The following is a 12,053-nucleotide window of genomic DNA, read 5'->3' as shown; positions in this document are numbered from 1 at the left end:
TCTGATTTAGGAGAAAACTTGAAAGTCAAGCTTGCTAAGATTATGTCTAAAATAAGAATAAATCAGTACACTTGCAGTAAGGCTTAATGACTCATATGAAAGTGCATGACCTTTAAAACACCAGATTTATATTACTAGTTTTGGTCTGTCGGAGATTCTTGACTGCTTTGCAGAGAGCTGAAGTGGCCAAATGACTATGTTGCTGAAGCTATTATTTAATAGGATTAAAAAGTTAGTATCAGCTTCTGAGTTAATCTGGACACCTATTTAACATTAATCTATTAGTACTTTAATAACACAGTATATAGTATGTATTTTGTTATCTTAACAATATCTAAAATGTTGCAAATACTTGCTTTCTAGAAAATAACTTCTGATAATGTGATTGCATTTTAGGAGGTTTACAGACATATGCTTCAGATCAGGTTCAGAACAATGGCCTCATGGATGCTTTTGGGGCCCTTTCATCAGGAAACGGAGCTGTCTCCCAGCGTTCCATCCAGGTCAGAGTTCTTCCTCCTTGGTTTTTCATGTTTATAAATAACCATAGCCAAGATGGGGAGTTTAATGGTTAAAAGTTTTAAGTTCTACATTCTTCTAGTAATGAATTAAAATTAAAATAGACGTTTCAGCCTGATATTAGACATTATTCCTAAAATACAACACTATTCATTTAAACAAGGCAATTAGTGTTTCTTGTTTGGAAACAATACTAAGTGACTTCCTCTTAGAAACCATCAACATAAAATATAGTGGGTCCAGGAATTCTTTTTTAACATCTGTTAACAAGCACCCATAGCAATATAATTGGCTCAGAATTTTCTTCAGAGTAGATCATCTCAGTATAAATTTTCTGGGACAAATGTGCAGGGATTACTTGGTCTATTTTTCCATTACCTCAAATCCCTGATATTTGCCAAGATTTTCATATAATGAATGGAAAGTGATTTGTACTGTGAAAAGCCCATGTTGTCAGTCCAGACACCTGGATCCTGTTCATGGGTCTGCCATTAACTGTGACCATGGGCAAAGAACTTTACTTCTCTGAGCTTCAGCTTCTCAGCCAGAGATGAACCAGAAAACTTCTACGGGCCCTTCTGCTTCTAAAATTTCAAGAAAACCAAATTTTCTTTCAAAAGTCTTGGGACAATAAAAAAAGGACAAATATATTTTTAAATGCTCTTCTCTAATAGTTGTAGAAGTTATTCACATGAATCTTTAAACTAGAGAGAGTGAACAATCAGCACCACACTTGTGTGAGTTGTAACTTTTATTGTGAATAAAATTAAAGGAATAAAAGCCAAATAATGACCTAATTATTGACCTAATTAATGACCTAATAATGACCTAAAAGCCAAATAATGACCTAATAAAAGCCAAATAATGACCTAATATATAGCACAGGGAACTCTACTCAGTACTCTTTAATGGCCTATATGGGAAGAGAATCTAAAAAAGAGTGGATATATGTATATGTATAACTGATTCACTTTGCTGTACACCTGAAACTAACACAACATTGTAAATCAACTATACTCCAATAAAAAAAATTTAAAAAGCCAAATAATGACAGATTTCAAAATAATAGCCTTTCTAGTCTATCGATGTAGCATTTATTCAGTCAAAGAAGACAGCAATTATACTCATTTGGGTTATCCTAGTTCAGATTTAGAATATTAAACCCAAGAGCCCGGTTTGGATGTGGGAGGAATGTGTCTTAGAAAAATAATTAAAGTGATGAAAGGGCAAGTTTACAGCCAGGCAGTTTCTGCCCATTATTTTTATATTTAAGAAACCAAAAAGGGAGAAAGATAGAGACATGAGTAGGACTCATTTACCCACCTGCCATAAGAATCATATCTAAGGGCCCCTAGCTTTCTTCATATCCCAGATCATAATCTACATACAAAACTAGAAAGTCTGGCTCCATTACCAGGCCACCCTATCTTCTAATGGATATCAATTTAAGGACCATAAATAATTATCTAGGAGATAATCCTCAAAAATCACATTTCTACAAAGTCTGGTTAGCCCTACCCCACCTCAACCCCTGCTCCACAGCTCCTTCATTCTACTTCAGACAACGCATCAGCCTTGGCCATTGATTTATTTCATTTATCTTCACAAGGACTGCAGTAATAATTGGCCCACAAATTAGTTAATTGCAATTCAAACAATCCATATGTGGGGAAAATAAGTCCTAGTTAGTCTCCTTAAGGGTTTATAGTCTAGTAGTGAGATGAGCTGTGTACACCAGTAGGTATAAAGCAAAACACAATGTGAGGAGATCAAAGGATTGATAGAAATAAGAGTCTATGGGAGATCAAGGGAGGGAGAGATTATTCTCCACAGTAAGTGAGATGGACATCAGAGAAAGCTTCATGGAGAAAGTGACTTTTGAATTGAATTTTGAAGGGTAGGTAAGGCTTAGACAAATGGACATGAATGTACAGACTTCCAGGAAAAGCAGAGAGTATGATAGTCAGAGAGTCAGGGATTCATGAGGATCATATGGGGAAGTGGTCTGGTTTGGGTGTAGGAATCAACATTATGGAAGCTAAGGCTGGAAAAGTAATTTAGAATTGGATCATAATAGGTCCTAAATATCAAACCAAGGACTCAGGCATCACTGAAGGCTTTTTAATGGGATAACTGAGAGTTGGAGACAGAATGGAAGAGACTATGTGATGGGAGCTGTATTCTCCAGAAAGTAAAGAGCTGTTTTTCTTAACAGCTTGAGAGCAAGGGATTAACCCTCCAGAACAGTCAGTGGTTGAATGGCACGGTGATTGTGGACAGTACTGTGGGGAAAGACACTTTGTTTCTCATCACCTGGACAACTGACATTCCCCAAATCCTTCTCTGGGATCCCAGTGGAAAGAAGCAAGATGGCTTTTCGGTGGACACATACATCAAAATGGCCTACCTCCAAATCCCAGGCATTGCCAAGGTATGGACTCATCATTTTTCCTTCTCACAATTTGATAAGATAATATAAAATTTTTACAGAATAATTGTAGCTTTTTAAATGAGGGTGGTTTCTTAAAAAAGAGCCAGTATTGAATGAAAGAGAAAACAAGGAAAAATCTCCATCCGGTGGAAATCACTCAGTATGACAGCAAGTCAAGAAAAAGGAAGTTGGTGATATTTTCTCCAGGTGCTAAAAGGAGAACCTTCAAATTACACAGCAGCTAGAGCTTTGGCATCATGAAAACTATTTCCTCTACCTCAGGAATCTGTCGATTTGATCCTGCTCTTGAGAAACCAAGGCTATAATAAGGACACAACTTTCAGACCTCATTTTTCCCAACTAGGATTTTCTTGGCAATAGAACCATGTACTTAGTCCAAATATACCAAAGTTTCCCTTGGCTGAGAGAGTATCAAAAATCTTCTTAGATATACTTGTAATGTACTTGTATTAGATGGGCTCTTCCTATAGGTGGCATTGAAGTCAGGTCTGTGTCACTTAAAGCTATTAAGTGGAAATGTCTCCATTTTTTTTGGCTAGGTCGGCATTTGGAAATACAGCCTACAAGCAAGCTCACAAACCCTGACTTTGACTGTCACCTCCCGTGCATCAAGTGGTACCTTGCCTCCAGTTACAGTGACCTCTAAAATGAACAAAGACACAGGCAAATTCCCTAGCCCTATGGTAGTTTATGCAAAGATTCACCAAGGAAGCTTGCCAATTCTCAGGGCCAAGGTCACAGCCCTGATAGAATCAGTGGATGGAAAAACAGTTACTTTGGAATTATTGGACAACGGAGCAGGTAACCACCCAAGAACTTGAAGAACATATCTTTCTTTTCCAAGAAGCAACCAGGGAACAGCAGGAGGGCATGTTGTGGTGAGGACAGTTAGAAGCAGGAAGTCCAGCACTGTGATTCTGGCTGGGGGAGATTTCTGCCACCCCACAATTCCTATATTTCAAATTGTTGGAAAACATGAGGAAGGGACTACCTTTAGCTTTTGTAAAGCCCCGAAGTCTCAGACTCTAGGGAGTTGTCAGTGGGTATTCCACACCCCCCAAAAAGTGAAGAAGGAAAATTAATAGATATTTTGTGTTAGGAGTTTGTGTGAAGATTAGACAGATGGATAGATAGGTAGATAGATAGATCTTCATTTTTTAATCTTCACCACACACTTTGGAGATATTATCCCTACATTACAGATGAGGAAACAGGCTTTCACATTTAAAAAGCAGCAGAGTTGGATTAAAGTATAGTTATATGTGACCCCCATATCTATGTAGATTCTATATTATCCTGCACCCAAAGGGAAAATTCTACCTATTATTTTTATATTTAAGAAGTCAAACAGGGAGAGAAAAAGAAAATTCTACATTTATTTTTAGAAGGAACTTGACTACTGTGAAACAAGTAACCTTATTAAAACAAATTCTGTAAATGAATTTCCCACCTAAATCTACCCTAGTGAAAAGCCATAAATTAAAAAAAAAATCATATAACTTTTTTTTCTCACCAGTAACATATAGTAATTGAATTCAGTTCAACAGATACGTACTGAGTAGTTACCTTGTGCTATGTTGGTTGTAACAGAGGCACATGATTGATCTCTGAGTTCAAAAAAAAGACAACAATTCAGGAAGACAAGATGTACACGTATGAAATTACACACACACACACACACACACACACACGGAAAAGAAGTATACCTCATTCTTAACATAGTCAAATCCTAAACTCTCTTGGAGATAACACTGGATTATCTTTGCTTTAAAAAAATTTAATCCACGTATGAGTTGGAAATATACAAATGCCCAGTTACCTTTAGGATATTCATTAATTCCTTCATTTCCCTGTCAAGGTGCCGATGCTACTAAGGATGATGGTGTCTATTCAAGGTATTTTACAGCTTACGATACAAATGGTAGATACAGTGTAAAAGTGTGGGCTCTGGGAGGTGTCGATACAGCCACTCAGAAGGGGATACCCCAGCAAACTAGAGCCATGTACATACCTGGCTGGATCGAGAATGGTAAGTCATCTATAATAACATCCTTGGCTTGAGTAAAAGGCTTGGAATCAATTGAAAACCACTAAACCTGTGGAGAGAATGGTACAAACTTAAATCAGGGTTTCTCAACCTTGGTAACTATTGACATTTTGGCCACATAATTCTTTGTTGTGAAGGGCAGTCCTGTGCATTGTAGGATGTTTAGCAGCATTTCCGGCCTCTATTCACTAGATACCAGAAGCGGCCCCCACAGTCATGACAATTAAAAATGTCTCCAGACATCATTCACTGTCCTCTAGGTAATAACATAGCCCCCAGTTGAAAACCACTAGACTGAACGTAGATTTTGACCACCCTGGTCATCTCTTGTGCTTCATTTGCCTCACTTGTAAAATAGGTAATAATGGTAACTACCTCATGGGATGGTTATGAGGAATAAACAAGAAAATACATCTAATAAGCTATTGCTGGTAAATAAGAAGTGTTCAATAAATGTTTGTTATTATTTTAAATAAATCTTAACACATTTCATAATAAAGCTCTTTCTACTGATACAGGCATTTCCACAGAATCAAAAAATAACAATTTGGGGCTTGTTATCTGCATCAGTATCACCAAAAGCCCACTGTCTCCTTTTCCTCCTCTCTTCTGCTCAGACTAGGGAGAACAGTAGACGAACCTAATAACAGATAGCATACTGAGCCCACATGTAAGCAAGTGGAAAAATTACGCTCCAAGGAACAGACAGTCCCACACCAATCTTAGTTACGAACACTTGTCCTGGACTAGAGCTGGAATCAGGTCCAAGACTGAGTCCTGATAGATTTCAGGACTTGTTTTCCATCAATCTGCATTCTGTCCTGGACAGGTCTTGTCCTAGTGCTGGTGTGTAGTAAGAAAAGCTCTTCTAAGAAGCTTCACACTGTCCTCTTTACTTGAGTGTGTGATCAGTAAAGGGAGGATTCTGAGACATGTGGTGTGTCCTCACGCAAAAGTGATAATAGGAAAAAATGCTTTAAAAGACACCATTGCTTCCAAAGCTCTTTTACATATTTCAGCTTATTTTATTCTCATTTGCCCTTTTTGTTGAGTCAGGGAGAGAAGTCAGGAGAAGACGGGTATAGTTGCTATATCTAGCATTATGCTCAGTGTTAACACTTACATTAATATAGCTCATTCTCCTAATTATCCCATTTTACAGATGGAGAAACAGAGGCTAGAGAGGTTATTGGTCCACATTACTAAAAGTGATAGCACCTGACTTGGCACTGGGAAGCTATGCTCTTCCCCGTATACCTTGATGAGCCTTGATACCAAGAAAGACATTCTCTACTGGTGAATTGAATTAATCTTAAACCTGCTAAAGTATTCATTTCATCTTTGCCCAAGACCAGATTAATGGGTATAAAGATCAATCTGTCTTTACAGACAAAAGATTATAAGGGCTAAAGAAGAAGAGTTTATGAGAAAGTAAAACCGGAGTAATGCCATGTTAAGGTATTCCAGAATATTTTTATTGAAAAGAAAGTCTGAGAATCCCACTGATTGAGCAGGCCAGGGTATTTTTAGAATTTCAGGATGATGTTTATACAACCTTTCAACAAGAATGTGAAGCAAATTGGGATTGCTACATGAATTAGATTTCCATGCATTCATTGAGAAAATCAAGTCTTTCAAAAGCACACAATTTTAGAACCCCTAACATAAAACATTTTGTGAGAAACTACAATCTAATAAGAAAGACAAAACACAAACATGGAGAAAAAAGAGAAAAATGCACAGAATTATTAATCAAGGCAATTCTTGAAGGCCCAGATAATTGATTAAGAAATAAATAGGAAAGACAATGAAACCCCTAGTATTACCCAGGTGGAAGAGATTGCTTAAGGAAGTCTGAGAAGGTTTAAAGCAGAGGTAGTATTTAAACTGACCTTGTGTCAGGTTAAGAGTAGGATAGCAAAAAGTTGGGAAAAGAAACAATTCCAGGACAAGTATGTTTACAAAAAATAAATTATGAAAGCTATTCCACTAAATATCCAGGAAATAAATATATGTGAGACAAAGAACTGTGATTCTCTCTTTGCTTTTTTTCCATCTGATGCAACCTGATTTGGGAGCTTTACAACAAATGGTTAAAGTAAGTTTTGTGTGTGGGAGGAAAGAAGGAAAGGGTAGAAAGAGGGTAATACAATAAAAAACAGAGGGAAGTATAGCCATTTCATGGTGGTGTTTACCTTGCACTGAGGAATTTTTTAATGCAGGTCAAGTAAAATGGAATCCACCAAGACCTGAAATTAATAAGGATGATCTTCAAGGCAAGCAAGTGTGTTTCAGCAGAACGTCCTCGGGAGGTTCATTTGTGGCCTCCGATGTTCCAAAGGCTCCCATACCTGATCTCTTCCCGCCTTGTAAAATCACTGACCTGAAGGCAAAAATCCAAGGGGACAGTCTCATTAATCTGACTTGGACGGCTCCTGGGGATGATTATGATCACGGAAGAGGTAAGCAGAGTGTGGTGTGGGCCCTGTAAAAGAGTTTAGCAGCCAAGCAGAGAGGCAGAGGGCGTGAGGCAGGCAGGCATGTGGTGATGCATGTGGAGGGATCTTGAACATCCTCTGAAATGAAAGCTTAAGTTTTTTAAACATGAGAAGTTTAGAATCTGAAAAACTGGCCAAAAGGGGTGTAAGATGTTTCAACCAGGAACAGGCAATCCTCAGTTTTTTTCTGAAATCTTGGCAAGCCGTTTGCTTGGCAATCTTGCCAATCTTGCTTGCTGCTTTAATAAACCTCATTTTTAGTAATGACCCCTGGAGAGAATGGGGAAAAGATCATAGATATCTATGGAGCAGAGCTGTCCTTTGGAAGAAATCTCAGATTCTACCAGAGTTTTCCTCTCAAAGTATGGTCTGTGGACTGCAGCATGGGCATCAGATGAATGCTTGTTAGAAATGTGGAACCTTAGGCCCCACCCCAGACCTACTGAAACAGAATCTGCATTTTAAGATCCCTGGATGATGTGTATGTACGGTCAAGTTTGAGAAGCACAAATAATAAAATAATAAGTGGTAATTAACCTCCTCTCTCAGTCAGGTGCTATGGCCAGAAATACTGACCTAGTCTTTATTTAAGTCAAGCCTGATCCAGTTTTACATTTATCACTCTGTCGGGATATAAAAATAAGAATGTAAAAGAAGATACTAATGCTTATAAATATGGACCATCAATTACATTTATTTATTGGTATTTTATGGGATGGTGATATTGTTTCTAACAGATTTTTAAAAACTTCTTTAAGACTTGAGAATTACAAGTCACATCCTTTTTCTCTCTTTCTTTCTTTTTTAAGCTCACAAGTACATCATTGGAATAAGCACAAATATTCTTGATCTCAGAGACAAGTTCAATGATTCACTTCAAGTGAACACCACTCACCTCAGCCCAAAGGAGGCCAACTCAGAGGAAGTCTTTGTGTTTAAACCAGAAAACATCACTTTTACAAATGGCACAGATCTCTTCATTGCTGTACAGGCTGTTGATAAGGTCAACTTGAAGTCAGAAATCTCTAACATTGCACAAGTATCTTTGTTTATTCCCCCAGAGACTCCTCCAGAGACACCTAGTCCTTCTCTTCCTTGTCCTGATATTAATACCAACAGCACCATTCCTGGCATTCACATTTTAAAAATTATGTGGAAGTGGCTAGGGGAATTACAGCTATCAGTAGCCTTGGGCTGAGTTTTCCCCCAAATAAACAAATCATCCATCTTTTTTTTGATCATAAAAATTTATAAAATGTATTTTAGACTTCTTGTATGAGGCAATTTAATGAAATAAAATGCTAAACAACCAGATACATATGTATAAAAACTACTTAGTCAAATCCAAAAGTTTAATTATTGCTCATTTATTAATGATTTTGAGTAGTAGAAAGTAGGGGTGCTTGCATCAATAAATGGAAGTATGTTTTAGTTTGATTTAAGGAGCTTTGTCAGTTATAAAAGAACATGTAATTCTATGTGAAAGATGCCAGAAAGGCCCAACCAGGTCAAACTATTTAAATATAAAAGGCATGGCTTGTTATAGAGGAGATTTGGACCAACATCACCAGAATTATGTTTTCTTTTCACTAGATTTGGGCAAGGATGATGCATTTAAGAAAGAGATTGCATTGTAGAAAGAAATAACAGCATGGTAAGGGCTCCATAGGCATAGAAATGTATGTAATATGCATGCAATTACAAGAGTTGATGATCCCTAAAGCCACAGTGGTGGGACATGAAGTAGGAAAGTAGGTTCAGGCCAGGTGTGAAGGAAAGTGATTGAGAAATAAACATTTATTTTGTACTTTGTGCCAAGTGCTCTACTAATGCCTTATATGCATTACTTTATGTAATGCAATTCGGTTCATTCAGTAAATGTTCATTAGATGACTACTATATTCCAGGCTTATGCTAGACCCTGAGTACAAAAAGATGAGCAAGATTTGGCCTTTTTCTTATAGGCGTAAAGAACATTTGAGGATAAATCAGTGCTATGCTTGAGAAGTATCAGGAGGAGGGAGGTTTTGAAGACTACATGAAGGACTAAATAAAGGTGGAAGAGGCTATGGTCATGATAGATGAAAGGGGAAGGAGAAGAAAAAGGAAAAAGGACAAATAGACTTAGCAGTACGGCAGTTCCCATCAAGGACTAATCACACATTCCAGTGCCTCCATGGCCAAGTACTCTTGTGAAAGTTGTTTCAAGTTCTCAGTTCATTAGCACAATTAGTTTAAAGTGCGGGTGACTCTCTGATTGAATACAAAATATCTAGAAGACTGTTTCTACATAGACTCCAAATTTATTTCTTTATTTACAGATTTTCCTTAAAGGAAGATTCAAAGATTTCAAAATAGGATCTGAGGCATCTTAGAGATACATACAATAAACATGTTTAAAAACTAAGAAAATAAAGAAATGAAGTAAATATATAATAAAAACTAGAGGAAGCTTCAGCATATCCAAGGCCAAATATAATGTCCTGCTCAATTGCTATCGGCAGGTCACACATCAAAGATTTACAGAGTCTTGGGCTTCCCTGGTGGCGCAGTGGTTGAGAGTCCGCCTGCCGATGCAGGGGACACGGGTTCGTGCCCTGGTCCAGGAAGACCCCACATGCCGCGGAGCGCCTGGGCCCGTGAGCCATGGCCGCTGAGCCTGCATGTCCGGAGCCTGTGCTCCACAACAGGAGAGGCCACAACAGTGAGAGGCCCGTGTACCGAAAAAAAAAAAGATTTACAGAGTCTAAAGTGAAAAACAAACCATAGGGTCAGGAGGAGCATGGCTTTTTCTAGTTGAGACCCATGTGAAGTTTCATCTACAGATCCTCAATAAATTAGGGTACTGTGGTGTTAAGGACAGTAGCCTCAGGAACACCCATATAATAATCACAACAAGTTTAATATAGCACTGATCACATCTTTCACTGTAATCACACTTCACTGTGGTGTTACAATACACTCTGGCATTGTTCAGGAAAGACTATTATACAGGGGCCCAAACAATACAAAACTAGCAAATAGATCTTGAGTTTGCTCCAAAGACAAAATTTGAAATGAATGGATTGTATGTCCTTTAGTCTAAGAAAGACTAGTTTTTCTTATGTATGTTTGTTATAATAGAACAGCAGAGAGTTCTGAGGCAAGGAAGACAGTGACGTCCTAAAATTCAGTATTGTTTATTGAGGACACAACCAGGTGCTTTGTCAACCAAATGGACAGAGGATCAGCTTGTAGTCTTTCTCTTAAAGTTACAAAATGAAACTAGGACATATGCTTGACTAGAGGGCCATGCACCTGCCCCATGTGGACAAATGAGTCTGAGGCCCCCAATTCAGCCCCACAGAATATGATTGCCATCAGTTTAGCCTGGAAAATTTCTAAGAAGTCACTCGTTGAGACTGTAATTTCCCATTTGGGTGAATTTAATGGGATGCACCTTGGGATACAGTGGGGAACTGCACAGGAATGTATGATGATACTTCAAGGAAAAGAGGTAAATGTCAGCATGTAGGTAAGACAAAATAGAGAACAGTGAGGAAAACATTCTTATGTGTTCTGGATTATAAAGCAGCTTGTTGCAAAATGGATCTGGATTGTCATACGTGATAAAAATAAACCAAAATCTTGCTTTATGCCATCATTACCCTATAATGATCTTAGTTTTTTTGTTTTGTTTTGTTTTTAGTTTCTGATCAGTGAATTAAGTAGGTGGGTAAATGTGATGAATATATTCTAGGCATTGTTCTCTTAGGATTTTCAAATAAAGGCCTGTGTCCTTCCTAGACTTTCTCCTCTGGAACCACAGCTTTATCCTGCTTCCTCTGTGAATGTCTTCTCTGCCTCCTTTACTTAACTGAGCCTGAACTCTTATTGGAGGACTCCCTTTTCTCTACAAGAGGATGCTCCTTCTCCCAATACCCAAGTACCAGGGGTTGATTGAGAGAAGTATTCTCCAAGCTCCCCTTTGCAACTTCCAAACTAGGCCATTACTCCTATTGTATCATTTTTTAAGCCTCCATCCTTCGTCATTGATCTATGCCATCCTTCATCCTTTGTCTTCACTGTTGAGTTACAACACTCTTTCCCCCTTACCTCCTAAAATCACTCTGCCTGGTATCAGAGTCTATATGAATGAGTCAATCAATATATTAGCTTCAAAATTCCTTGATCTTCACCCTATCTCCATTAAATGTTAGCAAACTACTGGACTAGATCATAAATAAAAAATGGGAGAATATTGGCAATTCCATATGGTTTGACCTAATACTTCCAAGGACACAATCTAGACATAGTAATGCCTAGAACAGCTCTACCTATGAAATCTTAAAATCTCATATCTTATTCTAGTCACACATCCTCTGAGTTGTTTACTTACTACCCCATGGAACTGGCTTTATAATTTTATGATGACCTCTCATCATTTGATTGCCTCTTTTTACCTAGTCCATAATCTCCTTCTCTATTCAGCCCCTAAATGTCTTGGTGTGTCACTTCAAGTCCTCCCTTGACAACCCCTTCAACTCCCTCATTGAAT

General features: G+C 38.0%; 1 protein-coding gene across 1 annotated transcript in view; it reads left to right on the top strand.

Moving 5' to 3' along the window:
• CLCA1 (chloride channel accessory 1) overlaps positions 1-8,714 on the top strand; it is a 36,765-nt gene extending 28,051 nt beyond the window's left edge. The window contains exons 9-14 of the mRNA XM_030866124.2: positions 397-503; positions 2,735-2,950; positions 3,511-3,772; positions 4,830-5,000; positions 7,241-7,480; positions 8,326-8,714. Coding sequence (XP_030721984.1) covers positions 397-503; positions 2,735-2,950; positions 3,511-3,772; positions 4,830-5,000; positions 7,241-7,480; positions 8,326-8,714 — 1,385 coding nt within the window. The remainder of the gene's footprint in view (positions 1-396; positions 504-2,734; positions 2,951-3,510; positions 3,773-4,829; positions 5,001-7,240; positions 7,481-8,325) is intronic.
• The last annotated feature ends 3,339 nt before the right edge of the window (positions 8,715-12,053 follow it).

This window comes from Globicephala melas, chromosome 1 (assembly GCF_963455315.2).
Source record: "Globicephala melas chromosome 1, mGloMel1.2, whole genome shotgun sequence".
Taxonomy (NCBI): Eukaryota; Metazoa; Chordata; class Mammalia; order Artiodactyla; family Delphinidae; genus Globicephala; species Globicephala melas.
Note: the sequence above shows the minus strand (reverse complement) of the source record. Positions and strands in the feature narration are given on the sequence as shown.